The sequence below is a fragment of the Gallinula chloropus genome (genome assembly GCF_964237585.1).
Source record: "Gallinula chloropus genome assembly, chromosome: 18".
NCBI classification, from domain to species: Eukaryota; Metazoa; Chordata; class Aves; order Gruiformes; family Rallidae; genus Gallinula; species Gallinula chloropus.
Genome location: NC_140103.1, coordinates 9661892 through 9682753, shown reverse-complemented (window position 1 = coordinate 9682753; position 20862 = coordinate 9661892). Strand labels below are relative to the sequence as shown.

Genomic DNA, 20862 nt, shown 5'->3' with positions numbered 1-20862 from the left:
CCTCTACCCAAACAGCCCCTGAGGGATGGGGTGGGAAGAGAGCCTTCTTGCCCACCAGACCATGCCTGATCCAGGCAAGACCCTCCTGCCCCATCCCTCCCCCTGTGAGCAGCCTTGCCTTCAGGGCTGAAACCATGGGGTGGGGGTGTCTGCATGTGCACCCCAGATGGGCTTAAACCCACCCCAGCCCAAAGTGCCACCTGCCCAGCAGGCACAGAGACCACGTTCAAGCCCCTCAGAAGCAGCGATTACATGTGCAGGGAGGTGGTTGTGGGGAGATGAAGCATCCCCACAGAGCAGCTGGGTGCCACCCCCAAACCTCACGCCACAGCAGGACCCACTACCCTGGCCACAGCCATATCACCCCACGTGTCCCTTGCCCTCCCTGGGTCCCACCAGTGCCTGGCCAGGCTGGAAAGGAGCTGCCACCTCTTTGGTGCTCACCCCACGGGGATGCTTCCCCGCAGCAGGGTGGGACCAGGCATCACCCTTCCCCAGATAAGGCCCTACTCATCCCCCAGCACTGCCCCAGCAGCATTGCATCCGCTCTGACGTGGCGCAACCCCCACCGCCACTGAGTCAAGGCGGTGCTGCTGTGGGGTGATGCACCGGCAGCAGCATCCTTTGGGCACCCATAGAGGGTCCCATGGCTCCTGGGAACTGCAGGACTGGGGGATGCCCAAGGCAAAGGGGCCAGATCAAACTTGGGCATCGCAGGAGGACAGGCAGCTGGCCCCCTCACGTCCCCCCATGCCCACCCCAAGGAGAGAAGCAGAACCTGGCACACTCTTCCTGCACTGAGCTGGCTGGTGCCAGCAGGAAACCCGATCCAGCACCGCAGGAGGAGGCCAAACAAAGACTTTTATGTACATCCAAAAAAAAACCTCCCCAAACCTCCCAAAAAACAAAACCCGAGAGGTATTTGAACACAACAGCCCTGAGCCTGTTCTGGGCTCTGCCACAGGCTCTGCTGCTGCAGGGTGGGGGTGGAGACCTGTGCCCAGCTCCTCTGCAAGGCTGGGGCAGGATGGGGGGTCTCCATCTACCCCACAGTGCCCCTCACACCTGCTCCCTCCTCCCCACGGAGGGTGATGCCCTGGCCAAGGGTGTCCATGGGCCCTATGTGTCCCACAGCCAAAGCTGCTCCAGAAGCCCTGCAGCCCCTGGTGAACCATGGGCACCCCAGGCTAGGGGGGCTCCTGCCCCATGGGGCCGGCAGCCAGCACCCAGCACCCAGCAGCATGGAGCAGCACTAGGACAGGGGGTAGCAGCTGGCAGTGCAAAGCAGCTCCTAGGCAGAGGCAGGGACATTCCCAAAGTAGGGATATCCCCAGAGTGGGGACAGTCCCAAGGCAAGATGCTGTCCTGGTCTCAGGTGACTTCCTGCATGTGTCGGGATCAGAGGAAGGAGCTCAGGATGAGCTGAGCCACCACTGCTTTGGGTGCCCAGGAACTGGCAGCCCTGGGTTCACCCCAGCTTTGGGGCACATACTTTCACATAGGGAAGCCTCCCAAAGAGCATCACACCGAGCACTGAGCAGAGCTGGCAGATGGAAGGAGCCAGGACAAGTGTCCTGTGCCCCAGGAGCCAGCAACATAGCAGGAGAGGAGGGAGCTCCTGCCCCAGGTCCCTGCCAGCTCCAGGGCAGAGGGTCCTATCCATCCCTGCTGCATGGGGATGTCCCATCCTGGGGACACCCTGGGCCCCTCACAGTGGGGTTTGGGAGCCTGGCAGCAGCAGGGACAGATCCCAGCCAGGGAAGGCATGGAGAAAGGCTTCAGACGGCGCTGGGATCTGTGCCGAACACCACTGCCCTTTCCCTTTGAAAAGGGGGAAAAGGTGGAGTTTGACTCCTTCCTCCCCCTCCGGTCCAGGAGGCTGGGAGGAAATCTGCTTGCCACGAGCAGCTCCGCTCTGCCCCTTCCTCCCCTCCTGCCTCCCCCCAGCACCAGGCTCTCCATAGGGCTGGCGTGGGCACATCCAGGCACAGCTCTGGGCTGTGATGGGGCAAGGGCACGTCTGCTGCCTGGGGATGGCACAGCTGGACACTGGCTGGGCTCTGGGGGCTGCAGCAACATCTCCTGGGTCCTGCTTGGCCTGGTGTTGGAGAGCTGGTGCTTCCCTGCCTTCAAACCTCACCCCATCAGGCTCCTGGGGATGGGCACCCTGGGATCCCTCCAGCCCTTCTTCCCACTGAAAAGCTCTGTGAAACACACAGCAGGTGGGCTGGCAGTGTGGGCAGGGAGACCCCCATCCTGCGAGCAGCCAGCCGTCCTGCTGCCCCCCATCTCCCTCTGCCGGAGCAAGGGCAGGGCGGCTGCTGGGCGGTGAAACAAAGCCCGGCCGCAGGATGCTGCGAGAGGGATGGAAATGGGATGGGTGGGTCCAGCGCTGCTCCTGGGACCCAGCTCCTGCCCACGAGGCTCCGTGGGACCCCCCACCCATCGCATCGCATGGAGCAGGGCTGCCTGCACACCTAACCCTGGGCTCTTTCAGTGGGTACCCATGCCCATGCCCACCTGGCATCTTCACTGTCCCCAGTGTGGAGTCAAACTGGCAGCACCGTGGCTGCAGCAGAGCCACAGCAGGAGACAGCAGGTCAATGCAACCTGCCACAGGGCTTGGACAGAGGGACAGGAGCCCACCGGTCCCTGGGAGAGCGGGATAGTGCTGATGGGGTGTGCCGAGCCTGCCTGGGATGACAGCCAGCCTCTGGAGCAATCCGGGGGCAGGAGGGAGGAAAAGCTTGGGAAATCCCATCTCTTGGCTCTACGTTCCTCACTGAGTCCCCGCCATGGGGAATGGGGGTGTCTGACCCTGCAGCATGGGGGGTCCTGGTCTGTGGGGTCTGGGAGCTCGAGGAGGGCTCTCTCTCAGCTGCAGTGCCTGCTCTGCTCTGCTCCTCCCGCTCCCAGGCGGAGCGGGGATGCCCTCCACGTGTGCCCCAGCTTGCTCAAGGCAAAGCCTGCGGGTAAACCCTTCCTTGGGGAAGCAGGGAAACCTCCCCCCGCCCACCCCGGGGAGGGATGGCAGGCTCTGCCCTGGAGGCTGAGCACGGGCAGGGTTGGGAGGGCTCCCACCTCCTGCCCACGGCACACGAGGCCCCCACGGGTGTCCCCTGCCCCGACACGCTGGCTCTGAGCGAGCCCCGTGCCCCGACATGACGGCTGCAGGTAAGCCCCAGCTTGCCAGAACCAGCCCTTCCCCGCTGGCAGGCAGCCCTGACATGCCAGGGGAGTTATTTATTTCCCGATGAAAGAAGACACACACACACTGCACTAGGAGAAACCGCTCCACAGCTCCAGCACCTTGCAGCACCCACCTCTCAGAGCCCTCCCTGCATCCGTCACCCCCGGGGCAGGGTGAGGGCTGCAGCCTGCAGACCAACCCCAGAGCCCATCACCAGCCGCCGCCTCCCGCGCTGGCTGGAGCTGATCCACAGCCAAGGGTAGGAACGGAGCCTCACGCTACAGGAAGCCACAGCAAACCTCTTCCCCCTGCCAGCAACGCGTCCCCCTCGGCACGCCATGGCCTTCTGGTGTTTGCCAGGCACCTCTGGCCCCGAGCCCACATCACATCCCCTCAGCACCCTGGCAAGAGAGGGACCCTCTTTGGTGGCACTGGGGATACGGGTCAATAAATGCCCAGCACGACTTGTTGGAGCAGAAAGGACATGGGTACATGGGTTCAGCACGAGGGGTGAGGCTCCGTGTCACCAATGTGTGGGCTGGTGTCCTTACCAGTCCCACCCCAAATTAACAGCTGGTTTTCTCAGCAATTAACGGGCTGGTGACTCCCCTGGAGATGCCAGAACAAGGTGTGAGTTCCCAGGGACCCTCCCTGTGCTGCCACCCACCATCCTTGCCACCTTGGAGCCACCCAGCAGCTCCTGCTGCATCCCTGGGCTCTCCCCCATCCCTGCTGGGTGGCCAGGACCAGCAGCTCCATGGGGCAGAGCCACCCAGCTCCTGCCTTCCATGCTCCACCTCACGCCCCTGGAGAAGAGGTCCATGGGGCTGGGACACACTAGGGAAGGAGTTCTTCTAGCACAAGGGAAGAGCTTCATCTAGTCCCTTGGCCTGGACAGGAGGGGACAATGCAAAAATCCAAGGCACCCAGTGACATCTCGGCTCTCCCGGGAGCCCTGGCAGGACACCCCATGCCTGCTACCCTTGTGTCCCCAAGTGATGGTGTCCATTCTGGGTATCTTTGTGCAAGGAGGGGAAGCCAGTCCTTGCTGCTCCAGCCCGTGGAGCAGGTCAGGAACAACTCCCAACCCACGTTTGGGAGGAAGAGGAAGGCAGCTGAAGGGTGCTGACAAACACCCTGGGTAGCTCGGGCCAGGATAATGTCGGAAGCAGGCTGGCAGAAGGAAGCAACTCCCTGTCATAGACACCCTGGAGAAAGGGATGCAAGGGCTGCAGGCAGCACCCTGGTGTAGGTCCCAGTCCTGGGCTGCCCTGACAGCTCCAGTGCAGCCAAGCATCCCTGGTGTGGGCAGGGATGCTGCTTGCACGCCTGCCCAGGCAGAGTGGTCCAGCCCCACCAGGAGGAAAGACCCTGGTCCCGAGCCACCAACATACAAATCACATGTGTGTGGTCCATGAGCTCTCAGAGAGCTCAGCATCAGCCTCACCAAGTGTGCTGGGACATGGCCTGGGACCTTCGGAGCCCGGCTTTGAGGTGCGGATGCAGAGGGATGTGTGTGCCATGGGAAGGCTTCCTGCCACCTCCCTCCTGCCTTCAACCCACTTGCAGTGCTCAGAGCCCTGCTCCCGGCAGCGGGGAAGGATCCAGCCAGGGCTCTCACCATCTCCCCACAGCCCGGGGCTCGCTGCATGCCCAGTTCAGCTGGTGTAGGGGGGCTGCAGCCACGGGGGAGCTGCCAAGCCCAGAGACCTTCCACCCCTCCTTGCAATTAGGAGGCACATCAGCCTCAGCCAGCTCTTCCAAACTTCTCAAAGTTGGGAAAAGTTGGGAAAAGTTGTCCTGGAGAAGGGATGGATCCCTCCCTGGTGCCAGCAGGAGCAGTGGCAGCGGGGAACAGGCTGAGCTAGGCAGGAAAACCCAGAGTCTTCCCCGCCGCAGCTCTTTGCATGCCTGAAAGCAAGTCGTGCCTTGCCTGTCGGGTTATGGCCCCTCCCAGAATGGGGGTTTTCACCGAGCCAGAAGCCTTGGGTGGAAAGTGGTGAGGTGCTGAGAGCCCAGTGGGCTCCAGTCCCTCCCAGAGGTGTCTCGGTACGGGTCCCCCCGACTCACCCCAAACCTTCAGAGGCCAAGCACAAGACAGGACATGTACCAACCCGATCTCCATGACCCTATTCCACAGGAATCTTATTTTCCCCATTAAAATTCATCTGCAGTCCACAGTCCCCCCTGTGGACGGGGGCTGAACCCCTCCTCCCCACCCCTGCTGTAAGAGCCGGGTCCCTGCCAGGGTACAATCATCCACCCTGGCCTTGCAAACACCTAATTCCTGGCACAGCAGAGAGAGATTCCTGCATAGGAAATCCAGCCAGGCTTTTTTCCGTGTTATTCTTCCCAGGCTCCTCAGGATTCAGCCCACAGAACTCGGACAGGGAGTGGTCTCTGTAGGGAGAACCACCAAGTTAAAGGGGGATGAGAGGATGTGCTTTGGACCCGAATGAGCTGCGGAGAGCAAGACTTGATACCACATCACCCGTGGACCCGAGCCTCATGGATCAGCCGCGCTGAGATTTAACTATGGAGGATGATAAAACCCCACGGTGAGCTACCAGCTCTGCTTCAAAGCTCCCAAACCTGCCAGCATCCTGCTGAGCCACATACCACGGAAGCATTCCTGCCAGCCAGCCTGGGACAGCAAGGTGGATGGGCTCCATCCAGACACGGAGTCCGTGTGCCGGTACCACAGCAGCCACACCGCTGCTCCATCAGTGCCAGACCTGCAGCAGGTTGGGGTTTTTTTCCCCCCAAAGTCCTCAGGGAATAAGGACTTCAGAGCCACTCCCACGGCTTTATGGTAGAGATTGGGGAAAGATACGGCCCAGCCACCTCCAAAAACCCAGGCGCTCCCCAAGCCCTTGATCTCTCTGCAAGACGCACAAGGTCCAGCACCCAGCGACACTCTTCCGTGTCGCCCAAGTAGGTGCGGCTTTGCGAGAGGGGGGTGGGGGGTAGGGGTGCTTATCCCGCCGCAGAGGAGGGGTAAACTGAAGCCAGAGCATGAAAAGGGTCAGAGGTCGAGTCACGTCTGCTCCAGAGCCCCGGGGAGCAAAGCGCCCTGCATCACAAGTGACGCACGGAAAGCTCGGGAGGGGGGCACAGCACCCTGATGGAGAGGTGACCTCACTTATGGGGGTCAAGCGAGTCACCGCAGGCACTAATTGGCAGCCCTGCCCTCCCCCTTCTGCCCTCCCTGCCATCACTTTGCACAAAACCCTGCCTGTCCAGACGCCGCAATCCCACGTCCGGCAATTCCCAGGCGGCACCCACCAGCCATCCCAAATGGGGGGCAGAGGCGCTGCCCGGCAGACGCCCAGGACGGCTGAGCTCTCAATAACCACATTGTCACCCTTCCCATCCCACAGCGGCGGCGGGGGGGGGAGAGGGGGGGGGGCAATGCTGTGTCCTGTCCTTGCCAGGGCAGGCCTGGGATATCCATGGGGTGCAGTCAGTCCTTCCCCCCCCCCCCCCAGATCTCTTGGTGGAGCAGGGAGGAGGGCTTCCCTAGGGATCCCCCGGCACTGCTAAGGATGAGAAAGTTCATCTACCGGCCCAGCCCCAGCAAATCCCATGTTGACAGTGGTTTCCCTCACACAGGACCCGGCTTGCCAGCATCCCTCCGGAGCCCAGCTCCCCCCCGCCTTCCCTCCTCCCTACAGCCCGGGGAAGCTCAGCGCATGAACACGCTTCCCGGTCCCCGGAGCCAACACAAACACCCCCGGCACAACCCAGCCTTTCATTTGGGAAGCAGACAGGCATTTCGGGTGCTCTCCCCCCACCCTCCCCTCCCCGGGCTGTGCCCAGCCAAGGAGACAGGCAAAAACACAGGGAAACTGCAACGTGGTGGAAAGAAAGACGGGAAAAGAGGGAAGAAAGTTTTTTAAGTCCGGGTGAGTGGGGAGGAGCGGGCAGGGGGGCTCCCGGGAACGAAAAGGGGGATGTGGATGGGTGTTTCTCCCTGGGATTGAAGAGAAGGATGGGGAGATCCTGGCCGGGACAAGGAGAGCTCACCCGCGATGTGCTGGCGGCGACCCTCATCCAGGTGCGTGGAGACCACATCTCCCATGGCGAGCGGAGCCGAGCCGAGCCGAGCCGGGCCGGCCGGGCGGCGGCAGGAGGAGGAGGAGGAGGAGGAGGAGAAGGAGGAGGAGGAGGAGGAGGGAGCAGCGCCCGGGGCGGTCAGGCAGCTCGGCGCCCCACGGCAGCCCCAGCCCCGCCGGCCTCCCCGGGCCACTCCCCCCGCCCCGCCCCGCCCCGCTCCGCCGCGCCAGCGCCCGCCGCCCCCGGCCCGTGCGGGTCTGCGCCCCTCCTCCCCCCCCCCCTCCTCCTCCTCCTTGTAATTAGCTGCTCTAATTTGCTCGCTGGGGGATGGGGGAGGTTCAAGGAGAAAGGTTATGCCGCCCCATCGGGCTATCCCCCTCCCCCCCCTCTCCTTTTCCCCGTTCCCGGGGTGCCGGGCAGCGGCTCAGCCCGGTGTTACGCCCCGCGCAGCACCGCGGGGACCCGCGCCAGTTCCCGCGGCTGCCGGTGCCAGGAGAGCCAGCTCCGCCTCGGCCCCGGCCTCCTCCGCTCCTTACGTTGCTTCACGGGCCGGTTGCGACACCGGCTCCTCCCTTCCTACCTGCGCTCCCACGCCCGCAGCCCGCAGCTCCCCTCCGTGCCCGGGCGCGGGGGCAGAGTGGGAGGCAGGCAAGAGGCCCTTCTCCCTCCTGGCAGCTCTCCTCCTGCGGGAGAAGCGGATGGGAAAACACGAGTTGCCTTAAAAACACTCTCCAGACATAGATTTTGGTCTGGGAGCTGGTTTGGCCACACTCTCCCAGGGTGGGGGATGCTGGAGAGGGGGGTGGCAAGGGGGGTGTGGGGGTTGGCATCTTCCCAGATCAACCAGCATCACTGGGCACACTCAGAGTGGGTTACTGGGCCCAGTATATATATATATATATATATATACACACACACACAATATATGTATACATATATATATGTATGTGTGTATATATATATATATACACACATATATATACATGACCCAGTAACCCAGCAGAATGCCCTTGCACACACTCCACGCCTGAAGATTGCCAGGCGGGTCCATGGGGCACTGGGTTATTGAGGACTCAGGCCCAGGGCAGGAGAGAAGCAGCCGGCGCTGGGGAGCTGGAGGAAGCAGTGGAAAAGCTCCTCCTTCCTCTGCTGTTGCTGCAGCTCCTCTCCCCAGAGCAACAGGCGGAAACAGCCCTGGCTGGGTCCTCCGTGCCGCCTGGGCAGGATCCGGCTGGAGGAAAGGCCTGGCCTCCATCGTTCCCAGACCCCTGGGCGCAGCGAGCGGTCGGGGTGTGACCAAGGGAGGAAGAGGAGGAGGACGGTGGAGGACGTGGCGGCGCAGCCAGACAGTTCAGGCTGTTCCCAGCTATGGAGCCCAGCTCTGGGGATTTGCTGATGAGGTGGATCTATGCTTTAGGATCGCTCCCGGTCCTCGGGATGCTTCCAGACCACTGAGAGCCTGGGCTGGGCTGGGCAAAGCTCAGCTCAGCCATGGCCAGGTTGCTTGGCTGGGCCCAGACCAGGCGGTGTGGAAGAGGCTCTGAAGTTGTGTTTTCCTGGGCTGGATTGTTTTCCCTGCAGCGGGAGGGAGGAGTGGAGGTGGCCAGCTCTGGAGTGAGGCATCCTGTTTATCCTACCCGAAATAGCTCTTCTTGGCTGGCTGCGGGGATGGGGAGGGGGACAGGAGGCTGCTCACACCTCTCCCTGCCAGTTGCAACCAGCCCTGCCCCAAAAGCGTGCCCACCGCCCCCCTGGCACTAACACTGGGGACACACACACACACCGGGGGCTCCTCCTGCCCCACTGTGCCAGCATGCCATCTCCCTTGGGCAGAGGGGGATGTGGGTGCTGAGCTCAGCTAAAGCCAAACCTGGGGACAAAGGACATCAACTGGCACCCAGACAGCACCCCACATCTGCCCCCGCACCCGCAGCAGCGAGGGCAGCTGGGGCTGGGGTATCCCCTGGGCTGTGCTCACCTCAGAAGGGTGCCCCCCCCCCCCAATCAGCCCATCATGACAAGTCACTTCGATGGGGAAAACGTTTCAAAGCCAAAAAATTTACCTTTTTTATGCCTCATAAGGACGGTGTACCCTCAGCAGTGGGCTTGTTCACTGTTTGTTTGCCTGGCCAAAACACTGTGGAAATCCAGGGATTCTCCTGGGGAATTTAACTACGGCAAAAATCTCATTTCTGATGGAAAATTGTTCCACTGGAGGATTTTAAACACTTTCCCCAGCACCGTTCCCCGAGGAGTCTGGCTCCTGATTAATTCCAAAGTCTGCTTTAGTGGGGTGATGGCATTGAAAAGGTGGGAAAAATATATCCAACCTCCCTCAAACTGGAAAAAAACCCCACCAACCTCCCCCCCCAAAAGAATATTTACCCATGGGAATAACATCATTAATAGTGACTGAGCTTCACTCCTTTGAAAGCAGCAATGTGTGGAATATGATTTAAGCAGCATGCACCCTGTCCTGCTAAACAGACAGAGGAAGTGGTGTAACCCCCTTATTTTGGAAAAATCAATCCATGTAAGCACTGGAGCACTGCATCCTGAGCCCTCACTTGTCTCTTTTGCCCACTGATGTATTTCTGAAATAAAATATATTAAAAAAAAAACCCCACCCCAACCCTAATTGAAAGGTAAAAAATAGTGAGCGGTGATGCTGTTGATTTGCCAACAGGGAGGTTCTATTTGTGGCGTGCAGAAATAGCCTGTCAACAGCAACAGGAGGCTGGAACACAGGCACAGAGGCTGTTTCTGGGGCTTGAAAAACCACCTGAAGATGAACACGACATCCTGGCACCATCAGGGCAGTGACACAGTGCCATGCTTTTGCCACTTGCTGGCTGGTGGCAGAGCCAGGCTCGGCTGCTGAAGCTTGGGAGGGGGAAAGTGAAGGAGCTATCTGAAGGGGATGGTGGTGATAGGAGGCTCAAAGCCCAGCAGTGACATCGTGTTGAGCACTTCTTGATGTATTCCCACCTGGCCAAGTGCAGAGGAGGTATGGTCCTGTCAGGTTTTCCTCCATCCCAACATTCCCAGTGGGTGCCTGAGGAGGATGGGAACAGGGATGAGAATGGGGATGCTTTGTCCTTCCTCTCCTGCTGGCAGTGCCTGGGAGCAGCGTGGGATTAAAGCCCAGGCTTGCCCCGATCCAGCACTGAGCCCTATCCCACCGTGGCCAGGCAGAGTGCAGACACAGCCCCCTCCAGCCCCACTCTCCTGCCACCCATCCTGGCCCTGTCCTCCCTGTGGGTATCTTTAAGTCCACCCCGCTGTACACTTCCTTCTTCGGCGCAGAGGCAAGCAGCAGCACAGGCAGCACCCACTCTCCTTCCCCACATCCCTCTGCAAAGGCACCTGCTCCCAGTGATGCCACTACCGAGGCTGGAGCTGAGCCCCAGGGGGTTCAGGAGCCTTCAGCAGCCCTGAGCAGAGGGGAACCAAAGGCAGCAGCTCCTGCGCTGCAGGTGATGCTCAAATGGGTTTATCAAGGCCAGCCCCAGGCCTGCCCCTCGTGCTGGGGTGAGGAGTGATCCCAGCCCAGCCATCCCTCCCACTGCCGACCGTGCGGATATGGAGTTTGAAAAAATCACACTGTGATAAGGTCTAATCATCCCAGCTAATTACATCTCACTGAACAGATGGCGTAACGCTCATCTGTCCAGAGCGGGCTGAGTTATCCTGGATTCAAAATGATGGATTTCCCTCTGAACACAGCCGAGAATAAACGTGCTCGTGGTTTCAGGCAGCTGCCTGGGACTGTGGGGATGGCAGCAGCCATCTGAGACAGCCCCGAATCCCCAAATCCCTCGCAGCACACATAAAGCCTGAGGCTGGGGCAGAACCCACCCATGATAGGTAAAGTGATTCAAACCTGTCCTCCACCCTCCACATCTCCTGGATGGTCCTGATGCCCCAGTCCATATCATAGAATCATAGAATCAGAGACTGGTCTGGGTTGGAAGGGACCCCAAGGATCACAGAGCTCCAACCCCCCTGCCACAGGCAGGGACATCAACCTCCAGGCCTGGAGCTACACAAGGTTGCCCAGGGCCCCATCCAACCTGGCCTTGAACACCCCCAGGGATGGGACACCCACCTCCTCTCTGGGCAGCCTGTTCCATCCCCTCACCACTCACTCTGTAAAAAAACTTCCCCCAATATCTAATCTAACCCTTCCCTCCTTCAACTTCACTCCATCCCCCTTGTTCTGCCATTATCTACCCTTTTAACAAGCTGATTCCCCTCCTGTTTCTCTGCTCCCTTCAGGGACTGGAAGGCTGCAATGAGGTCCCCCCACAGCCTTCTCTTCTCCAGGCTGAACCAGCCCAGCTCCCCCAGCCTCTCTTCTTAGGAAGATATGCTTCCTTGAGGAAGCATTTTCGAACCAAAGTTGAATCTTTGGGGTATCTTTATGCTCGCAGCAGTCAGCCAAACCAAGCCCACCGAGGCCTGGGTGCTCAGCTCCCTGCTCCTCCTGCCCCTTCAGCTGGTCCCCCTCGTTTTGGTACCCGCAGGGGAGATGTCCCTGCCTTGTTCCCCTTGGATTTTCTGGGCAGTCATCCCCACAGCGTATGATCTGACCTCTCAGCAGCAAAGGTGGTTGATGCACTTGGGGGAGCGCCCAGAACCAGGCTGTTCCCCATCTCTTACCACCTTCAGGACCTGCCAGATCGCTGCACCCACCGAACACAGGTGTGGGTGGCAGGGTAAAGCTTTCAGCCCAGTAAATATCCATTTCCATCTCCCTGATGTACAGAGCAATCAGTGGAGTTTTCCTTTCACTCTCAGTGACCCCAGGACGAGGATCTATTTCCACCTCAGCCGGATCGCCAGGTAACCGGATCGCTTTGGGGGAAGAGCCGTGGGGGTGTTCACAGGCAGGAGGGGGGCCAGGGTGCAAAGAAGGCTGCGTGCATCTCTCTGGTGGTCCAGCACAGCCTAGCTCAGGTCCCCATCCATGGGGAGGGCAGCCACATGCTAACCCACCCGGGGCCACCTCCAGAAGCCTGGGAGGTGGACAAGCCTTGTCCTTGTTAGGTGCCAGGTTCTGCGCAATGGGAGGCCGAGCAGGAGGGAAACGTGCCCGGCACACAGGGCGTGAGCCTGTCCTCCTGCCCGGGGAGGGGGGGGGGAGGGGGGAGGGCTGCGGGGCTTCGCGGGAACTGCTGCTGCCGCAATCAGCAGCTGTAAAACCGCAGCAGTAAAACCCGAGCTGATAAGGGCGAAGGAGGGCAGCTCTGCCCGGCCCCGCGGCTCCAGGGACCGGCCCTGTGCCGAATTGCCCGCACACCCCCCTGCATCCCCCAGCCCCCCCTCTGCACCCCCCCCCGCGGGGTCTGCTGTGCCCGAGCAGCGCCCCGAGAGAAGGAGGTGGTGGAGCAGCGCTGAATCGGGGCTGCCTCGACCCCCGGTGCTGCTGAATCAGGGCCGGAGCCGAGCGGGATCCCGAACCCCCGAAGCCCGTCGGCAGCCCGGAGGGACAGGGGGGACCAGCCCCAAGCAGGGACCAGATCGGGCCCCTGCCAAAACCCCACAAGCCAGTCCCACGGGGCTGCGGCTGGCGGCACGGGGGGGCAGGGGTTCCCGGGAGGGTACCCCCCACCCATCCTCGTGAGTTGAACCCCCGTCCCGCCTCCCAGCCCCGCTGCAGGGCCCGGGCACCGGCGGGGGGGGGGCGGGGGGCGGTAGGCACAGCCCCCCGGGGCTTGAGGAGGGCACGGGTGCAGCTCATGTGGATCATCATTCCCCTCTGCTGGTCGGGACTGGGATAACTGGGATAACAACAGGCCTTGGCGGAGCGGCGGGGCCGGTGCTGCCTGCGGAGGGTGCCACAGCCCGGCTGCCTGAGCACCGGCACAGGCACCGGCACAGCAGCGGCACGGGCAGGGCACCGGCACTGCCACAGGAACGAGCTCCAGCACGGGCATGGCATGGAACAGGCACTGGCACCAGCATGGCATGGGGCATGGGAAGGGACATCGCCATACATGGGCACTGACATGGGCATCTGCACCGGCATGGGCACCGGCACGGGCACCGGCACCGGTATGTCATGGGCACTGGTATGGGCACCAGCATGGCAAGGGAATGGGCATTGGCAGAGCATGGGCACCAGCATGGCACAAGGCACGTGCATGGGTACTAAGCATGGGTGTGTGGCACAGGTATGGGGTGTGGGACATGGGAATAGGCCATGGGCACTGGCATGGCCACGGGGCACAGGCAATGTCCCCCCAGCCCCTCCAGCCACTTGCAGGCTGCTGCAGGGGCCCAGGAGGGGCTGGGGGCTCTGCCTGCTGCCCAGGTTTCCCAGGGAGCCCACACTGGATGCCAACAAACATGGAAACAATGGTCGCAGCCCCTTTGGCTCCAGTGGCTACTCCAGGCCCAGACTGGGCTAGGATGCAGCCCTGGCTCTGCCCCATTCTGAGGGATACTGTGAGGAGCAGTTTCCTGACCTGCAGGTTCTGCCCCACTTCCAAGCCCTGGGCGTTGCAGGGTGCCAGGCCTGGCACTGGGGCACTGTGGTCACTGCTCCAGGGAAAGGAAAACACGTCTCAGCAATGGTGAGCAGCTGGGAACAGTGGGAAAACCCAGAGCATGAAGCCAGGGCCCCACTTCTACCCAGAGCAAGCATGTCTGCCCAGCCATCACCCCTCGCTGCCTCCAGTGAAAACACAGGCGCTTGGAAATGATTAACCCCGAGTGGCTTCACCCCAGGCAGCTCATGGGGACAAAGGAAACCCGTGACATTGTGCCCTCCCTGTCCCCACAGCAGCTTTCCCTTGGAGCACATTCTTGTCCTTGGGGCGAGTCATTTGGCTTCATCATCACGGGTTTGCCATCATTACGGGTTTGCCTCTGCCTCCACAGAGGGTGGGGTGGAAGCAGACTCCATGTCTGACACTCCCTGAGGATGGATGCATCCCCCAGTGAAGGAGAGGACAGCCCCAGGGCTCATGAAGGTACTTGTCCTGCCTTCAAGCCAGCAGCCCTGGGAATTGGAAGGGGCCCAGGGATACACACACGCTCTTCCAGTGCTGCCTTGTGGGTGCCCCTGAGCTCCTAAAGGCACCCAGAGACTGCCTGGTCCCCTGGGAAGGTGGGCAGGAGCTCAGCAGGAGCTGCTGGGGGTGCTCCCTCAGTCCTAGGACTCATGCAGGTCATCCCAGTTTCTCCCAGTTAAACACATATGACACCTTGACAGTCTCCAGCTGAACTTCTGGTGATGAAAAAGCCCAGAGCATGGCCCCCCAGCCCAGACATGTTAGGAGAAGACCAGCACGGAGGGATCAGGACCCATGGCCCCAGGGCTGCGAGGGGAAAGCATCTCCCACATCAATTCCCCTTGGTGCCACAGACATCCTCACTTTTCTTGCAGGAAAACCAGATTCAGCTAGGTCCCTCTGCTTTCTTGACCCTGAGGCTGGTCCCTGGTCCTGCCTCCCAGCTCCCTCCGTTACTTAGATAGGGCTAAATCCCATGCCAACAGTCACTGCTCCCTGTGGAGATGCGAGCACCAGACCTGGCTACCCCAATTCACATGACTTGGACCAAAACAGCACAGAATGGGGGGAAGGGAACAGCCACCCCCTCTTCCCATCCACCCTGATGTTCCCTCTCAGCCCTGCGCTGGAAAGGGGGGTGAGGAAACGCCGCTCCCCTTCCCTTACCCATGTGTGGCATCTCGTGTGCATTGGGACCACGCGCTCTGTGACTCAGCTGTGTGGGGGGGTCTGGGCACCATCTCCTCGCTCAAAGCCCCTTGCAGAGGAGGGAAAGGCTCCTGGTGGTCTCCGAGGTCTGTGTCCCTGCATGGACAACTCACCACCCTGAGGCATTCTGCACCCCAGCAGATGCCTTCTAGTGGGAACCCGCCTCCAGCCCCCATCCAGCCCCGAAGCCAGCAGGACACAGGGTCCTGGTATTTGATGGGGCCAAGCCCCTGCTGTCAGGAAGGCGATGCCAAAGCATCCTTCCCACCAGCAGCCCTCCCTCCACCCCACCATCTGCAAGACATTTCTGTGCCTGCCCCCCCCAGCACTCCCCTCCAAGGCCTGCATCCCCAGTCTGGCACCCTCCCTCCCTTTGCCTACGCACCCTGCGGATTGGGATAGTCAAGGGGTTTTTTTTTTTGGTGGAGGATTTTTGGAATGAAGCAAGCTCCACTCTCTATTTATTTATCTTTTCTGCCAGATGCGATGGATCCAGAGAACCACCTGGCTGCTGGGGAGACGAGTGACCCTGAGGGGAGGGAGGGGGACACACTGTGGGGACCCCCAGCAGACAGATCTTGGCTCACTGCAGCTCCATACCCGTGCCATGGTTTTGCCTACAGCCAAAGTGATGCTCAGCCTCACCGGGAAGATTGACAGGGAGATGGGAAAGCAATATAAATACCTTGCTCCTAAACAGTCTGCTGGTATTTATAGCCTGTGGTTGGCAGAGAGTCCGGCGGCTCTGACGAACCCAACTCCAGCTTATTTTTAAGGAAGCGTTGAAGGGAACAAGGTTTGAAAGTGAAGGATTGAGATGTGCATCTGCCTGACCTGGGAACTCACACCCGCCCAGGCAGTGCATGGGACCCCTTGTTACCCCGCTGTCCCTCCAGGCTCCCCTCTGCTGTCCTGTGTCCCCAGGCACTGCCTGTGCTGCCCTGCCTCTATGTGATGGGGTGAACATGTTGATGGCCATACCTATATATACATACACAGATATATATATATGTGTGCGTGTATATATATATATTATATATATATTATATATATACCTGCAGGCACAGCCTTCCCTGGAGCGTTAGCTCAGGCTCTGTGCTCACATCCCACCATTTCCCCCCTCCTTTCCCATTTTTCCCTCTTCACCCCATCACACACCGCACAGCTTCAGCAGGGGGACACCTCCCCACCCCCCCAGAAACACTCACATCCCCTCGGCACAGCCCCGGGGTGAGGGGAGGGGGCAGCTTGGTGCCAACCGCAGCAGCCGGCAGCCCCGGTGTAACCCCCACCCCCTCACCCCAGTTTGGAGGGGAAGCTCCCCCCCTTCATCCTGCAGCAGCACCCGGGGTACGAGGAGCTGCCACGGGCACTGGCTTTGCCCCGCGATTTCCAGCCCGGGCGTTCCCAGCGTGCGTGGGAGGCCACGGGGTGTCTGCACCCCCCGCATGGCTCGGGAGAGGGGCGGGGGGGGGGGGGGTATATTTTACCAGAAAATAAGCCTGAAACACCATCGGGAGCCCTCTCCGCTCTCCGGGGCACAGCCCCCCTGAGCCGATGCTGCAGCCCCACGAGTGGGGGGGGGTCCTCCAGCCCCATGGCGGCCGGGGAGGCGGGGGATGTGTGTGTGTGTGTGTGAAGGCAGCGCGTTGCACCCGGAGACGCCGAGCCCGGGGATGAGGGGGGGGCTGCTGCGGGGCGGGGGGGTGCCGGTGCGGGGGGTGCGGTTGCCAGGGGGCGCTCGGCGGCGGCGGGCGGGCGCTGCTCTGCGGCGCGGGGCGGTGCGGGGGCGGTGCGGAGTGACGCGCGTCCCGCCCCCCCCCCGCCGGCCCTCCCCTCTCCTCCTGTCCGCGCAGTCAGCTGAGCCCCGCCGCGGCCGCCGGAGCCCGCTGCCCACCCCCCCCCTCCCTTCTTCTCGCCCGCCCCGGCCCGCCCGTTCTCCCTTCTCTCCCCCCCCCTCCGCCTCCCTCCGCATCCTTGCGCCGCCCGGCGCTGCGCCCGCCACCCGCAGCCTTCACCCGGCTGTGTGTGCGTGTGTGTGCCCCCCTTCCCCTCCCCCCCCCCCCCCCAAATATCCTTCCCCAACCGCTGCGGACCCCCCCCGGCACGGAGACATGGCTCCGATCGGACTCAAGGCTGTGGTGGGAGAAAGTAAGATCCGCGGCCGGCCGCGCTACTTGCGCACCTCGCGGGGCGGGTGGGGGGGAGACTGATTGGGGGGTTGGGTGGGGGAGCTGACCAGGCTCCGGCTCCCCCTTTTCCGGGAGATGCTGCGGATGCGCAATACGGACCCTCGGGGTGGCATCGCCGCCCGGGGGGGGTGGGGATGGGGATCAGGGGGACGCGACACCCCCGTGGGGCAGTCGGCAGGACGTGGGGCCAGGCCGGCCGGGTGGGCTGGGGTAGGGGGGGCTGTCGGGCTGTCTCCCTCCGGGTTTTATTTATTTAATCGGGGAGGGGGGGGTATGGGGGTGGTGTTGAGGCTGTTGGGATTTTTCTGCAGTGCTGAGGGGAGGAGAAGGGGGGGCGGTTTAAAAACGGGGGGGAGGTGGAGAGGGAAACCAGAGGTGATCGAGGCTTTGCCCCCTCCCCACCTCTTAAATGCCCGCAGGACGGTCACCCCACTGGAGCATAATGGGGAAGGCGCAATCGCACCCCCGCACCGGGGGGGTCTGAGCCCGGGGGTAGGGGGGGGAGGCGGGCACGGGGGTGTCCGACCGTACAGCCCCCCCCGCAACCCCAGGCCGGGCTTTGTCTGCAGCAAATCCCGCTCCACGCTCGGCGGGGTGTTTTTCCTGTTGTTGGTTCGGGGGTTGTTGGGTTTTTTGGGGGCAATTTTCTCGGACCTGACTTCGCTTCCCTAATCCTGGGGTAGCCGGGACCCCCCCCCAGCCCCCCCGGGCGTTACTGCGCCCTTCGGGGTCGCGGTCTGCCGTGCTATTTCGGGCGGCCGGGCTGCGGGGCGGGGAGGGGAAGGGAAGGGGAAGGGAAGGGAGGGCGGGTGGGAGCGAAGTGGCCCCGGGTTCGCTTCCTCCTTCCCCCGGCTGTTGCAAGAAGATATTTTCAACGCCTTGATGGCGGGAGGGAAGAGGGGGGGGGTGGTGGGTGGGGGTGAAATGGTGTTCTCCAAAACGCCCGAGGCTGAAGGAGGGAGGGGAAAGGGGGGATGGGGAGAGGGAGGGGGGAGGTGGCTCCTTTTCCCCGTAGCAAAATTAAAGCCAAAAACCTCGCATTAAAAAAAAAAACAAACAAAAACAACAGACCAACCCCCCCCCCAAAAAAAACCACCACCCCAAAACCAAACAACAACTAAATCCGCGGCAGGAACCGGTGGAAACTTCCCCCGGGCTCCCCGCAGCCATGACCAGGCTCCCTGGGCCCTCCCCGCTCCGCTGGCACGGTTTGTTTCCGTGGCACGGCGGCCAGCCGGGCCCGGCCGCTTTTGGGTTTTCATTATTATTGGGTTTGGGGGGGGGGGGCAGTGGGGGGGTGTGTAATTCCCTTTTTCTGGGGGGTGTTTGGTGTGTGCGTGGGTGAGATGCCCGCGGGTGGGGTGGCTGCGCGGTGCCCTCCCGCGCAGGCTGCAGATGGTGCGGCCGGGGCTGGTGGTGTGATCGGGTGGGTGGTGATGGAAGAGGGGGGGGGGGGGCGCGTTGGGGGGGGGATATCCCCCTGGATTGATGTCCCTGCTTTCTTCCCGGTTGTCGCCGGTCTCAGGGATGGGGGGCTGCGCCGTTGTCCCCCCACCCCCCCCGTCTCCGCACCCTGGGGTGCTGCATTGGGGGGGGAGGGGAAGGGTAGAGCCCACAGAGCCCTGGCAGCTGCACCAGGAAAAGGGAAAGGCAGGGAAATGCCCCGGTTTTTCTGTGCTGCAGGATCAGCTTTGGGGAGGAGGGAGGATGGCTCTTGTGCTTTGCTGGATTTTCCTTTCTGGGGGGGAAGGGGGCTGGGCCTTTTGCGTCTAAGTGGGGAGAGGGGCTGCCCCTAGCCCAGATGGGCAGGGTCGGGGATGGGGGGTTGAAAAGCCGGACCAGCCACCCACGCACCCCCCGGGCATGCAGTGCCCCCTCTAAAGCAGGGACAGAGACACTGCGTGTCCCTTCTTTCCATTCATTGTCTCTGCGCTGAAATAGGCTGGGAGAGAGCGAGACACACACCGAGGGTCGAGGCAGCACCGCGGGAATCTGGCTCCATCCTTCCCTTCAGGGTTTGGTAACGAACTGCTCCATCCTTCCCTGGAAAATACCATTCCAGGCTGCAAATGATAACCGGTGGCTGGGCAGCAGCGCCATGGCGGGGCTCCCGGGGAAGCGTGGGTGTCTGGAAGGAGCCAGCAGGGATCGTGCAGGGAAAATGCTGCAGAGGAGGCGAGGGACATCCAGCCCTCCCACCCCACCGGGGCTCAAGGTGCTCCTCAGGCTGCTCCTGGTTTTGGATGCTGTTTTGAGCTGGAGCTGCTCCCTACCCCCCCTTGGAGATAGGACCAGTCTGCAGGGTACCCAGACACCCCCCTTCCTTCCCTGGGCACGGATGCGGCTAGCACAAGATCCCCCCGCTCTCCCTCACTGCACCAGCCTGCTCTCGGGCAGGGGTTCCCCTGGGGTCTGCCTGCGGGAGAAGATGCTTGCTGGGAAGGAGCAAGAGGTCCCAGCCTGAGGCTGACCCCGGGGCAGGGTATCTCTGCTGGGTTTCCTCCTGAGGAGAGAGGGAGGGAGGGAAGGAAGGAAGGATGCTGCCGTGTTGCCATGGCTCGCTCCGCCAGCCCCCCCCCCCCCCCCCTCCAGAGCTGCATTCTGCCCTGGCTTCCCTCCAGACCCGGATTATTCTTCTGACCAGCTGGTGCCATAACAAGACGGGTTTGGGAGGCCCCTGAAGAGGTGTGCAGGGGTACAAGGTGGGTGAGGGTGGCAGGAGATGAGCAGAACTGGGTGGTGTCCCCCCAAGATCTGTGGGGTACGTGCTGGGGGTGGGGAGCCCCTGCACCTCCCTGCAGTATCCAGCAGTGGTGGCTGCATCCCTCCAGGATCCGCTTTCATCTGGCTGGGGGCAGAGCTGAGTGTGCTCTGGAGGTGATGCCCAAGGACCAGGTCTTCCTGGTGTGTCTTCTCCTCCCTCTGTGGCCACCTCCCAGGGACCCCCACTGAAGAACCAGTCCCTTTGCTCTGGTGCCAGGTAGAGAGATCTCACCCATACATGGGAGCTGGTCTCACCTCTGAGGACACCCGACCCCAAATCTTCATCTAACCCCCCACCATGTAGATACTCCTCCCATCCTCTCCTGCCCAAAGGTCTCCTCAGATCTTCTTAGGGCAGCTTGCCCTGAGCACCCCCCCTGCCCAGCCTGGCCCCTGCTCTCCTGCAGTACCCTGCAGTGGAGAGGAGGAGGAGGGGGCTGGGTTTCCTTCACTGAGCCATCACCAGCAAGGCGAGACAGGCCGTGCTGCGGGGGTGACACCTGTGTGGTGCCGGCTGCCACGGTGGGCTGGGACCATAACGGGGACCATACTGGTGCTGGATCTGAAAATCCCTGGATCCCTTCACCTGCAAGAGGAGAAATCCCTCCCCAAGGGCTTCCGCTTGTTTGTTTTGGGGTCACGGCCAGAAAGGAGAAGGAGAGCAGCCCCAGGACAAGGGTGCACCCTGCGCCCGTCCAGAGGCAGCGAGAAAACACCTTTCCCCCAGGACAGCAGCCGATCCTCCCACTGAGCATCCCTGCCTGTACAGCCTCCCACAGCGCTAACCTGCCTGCCAGAGCCACTGCGAGGAGCCCCATGGTTAAACGCTGCCCCAACGAGGTCTGATGGGCCCTCAGCACCCACATTCGACGTTCACTGCCATAGGGTGTCACCTGGTGTCCCCATCTGAGGGGGCGCCCACTGCCTGTCCCAT

General features: G+C 61.9%; 1 protein-coding gene across 1 annotated transcript in view; it reads right to left on the bottom strand.

Annotated features, from left to right (window-relative positions):
• Positions 1-7271, bottom strand: part of NIBAN2 (niban apoptosis regulator 2) — a gene marked incomplete at its 5' end in the record, with an annotated part of 30180 nt that extends 22909 nt beyond the window's left edge. The window contains one exon of the mRNA XM_084272543.1: positions 7217-7271. Within this exon, the coding sequence (XP_084128669.1) occupies positions 7217-7271 (55 nt within the window). The remainder of the gene's footprint in view (positions 1-7216) is intronic.
• Positions 7272-20862: the final 13591 nt, after the last annotated feature.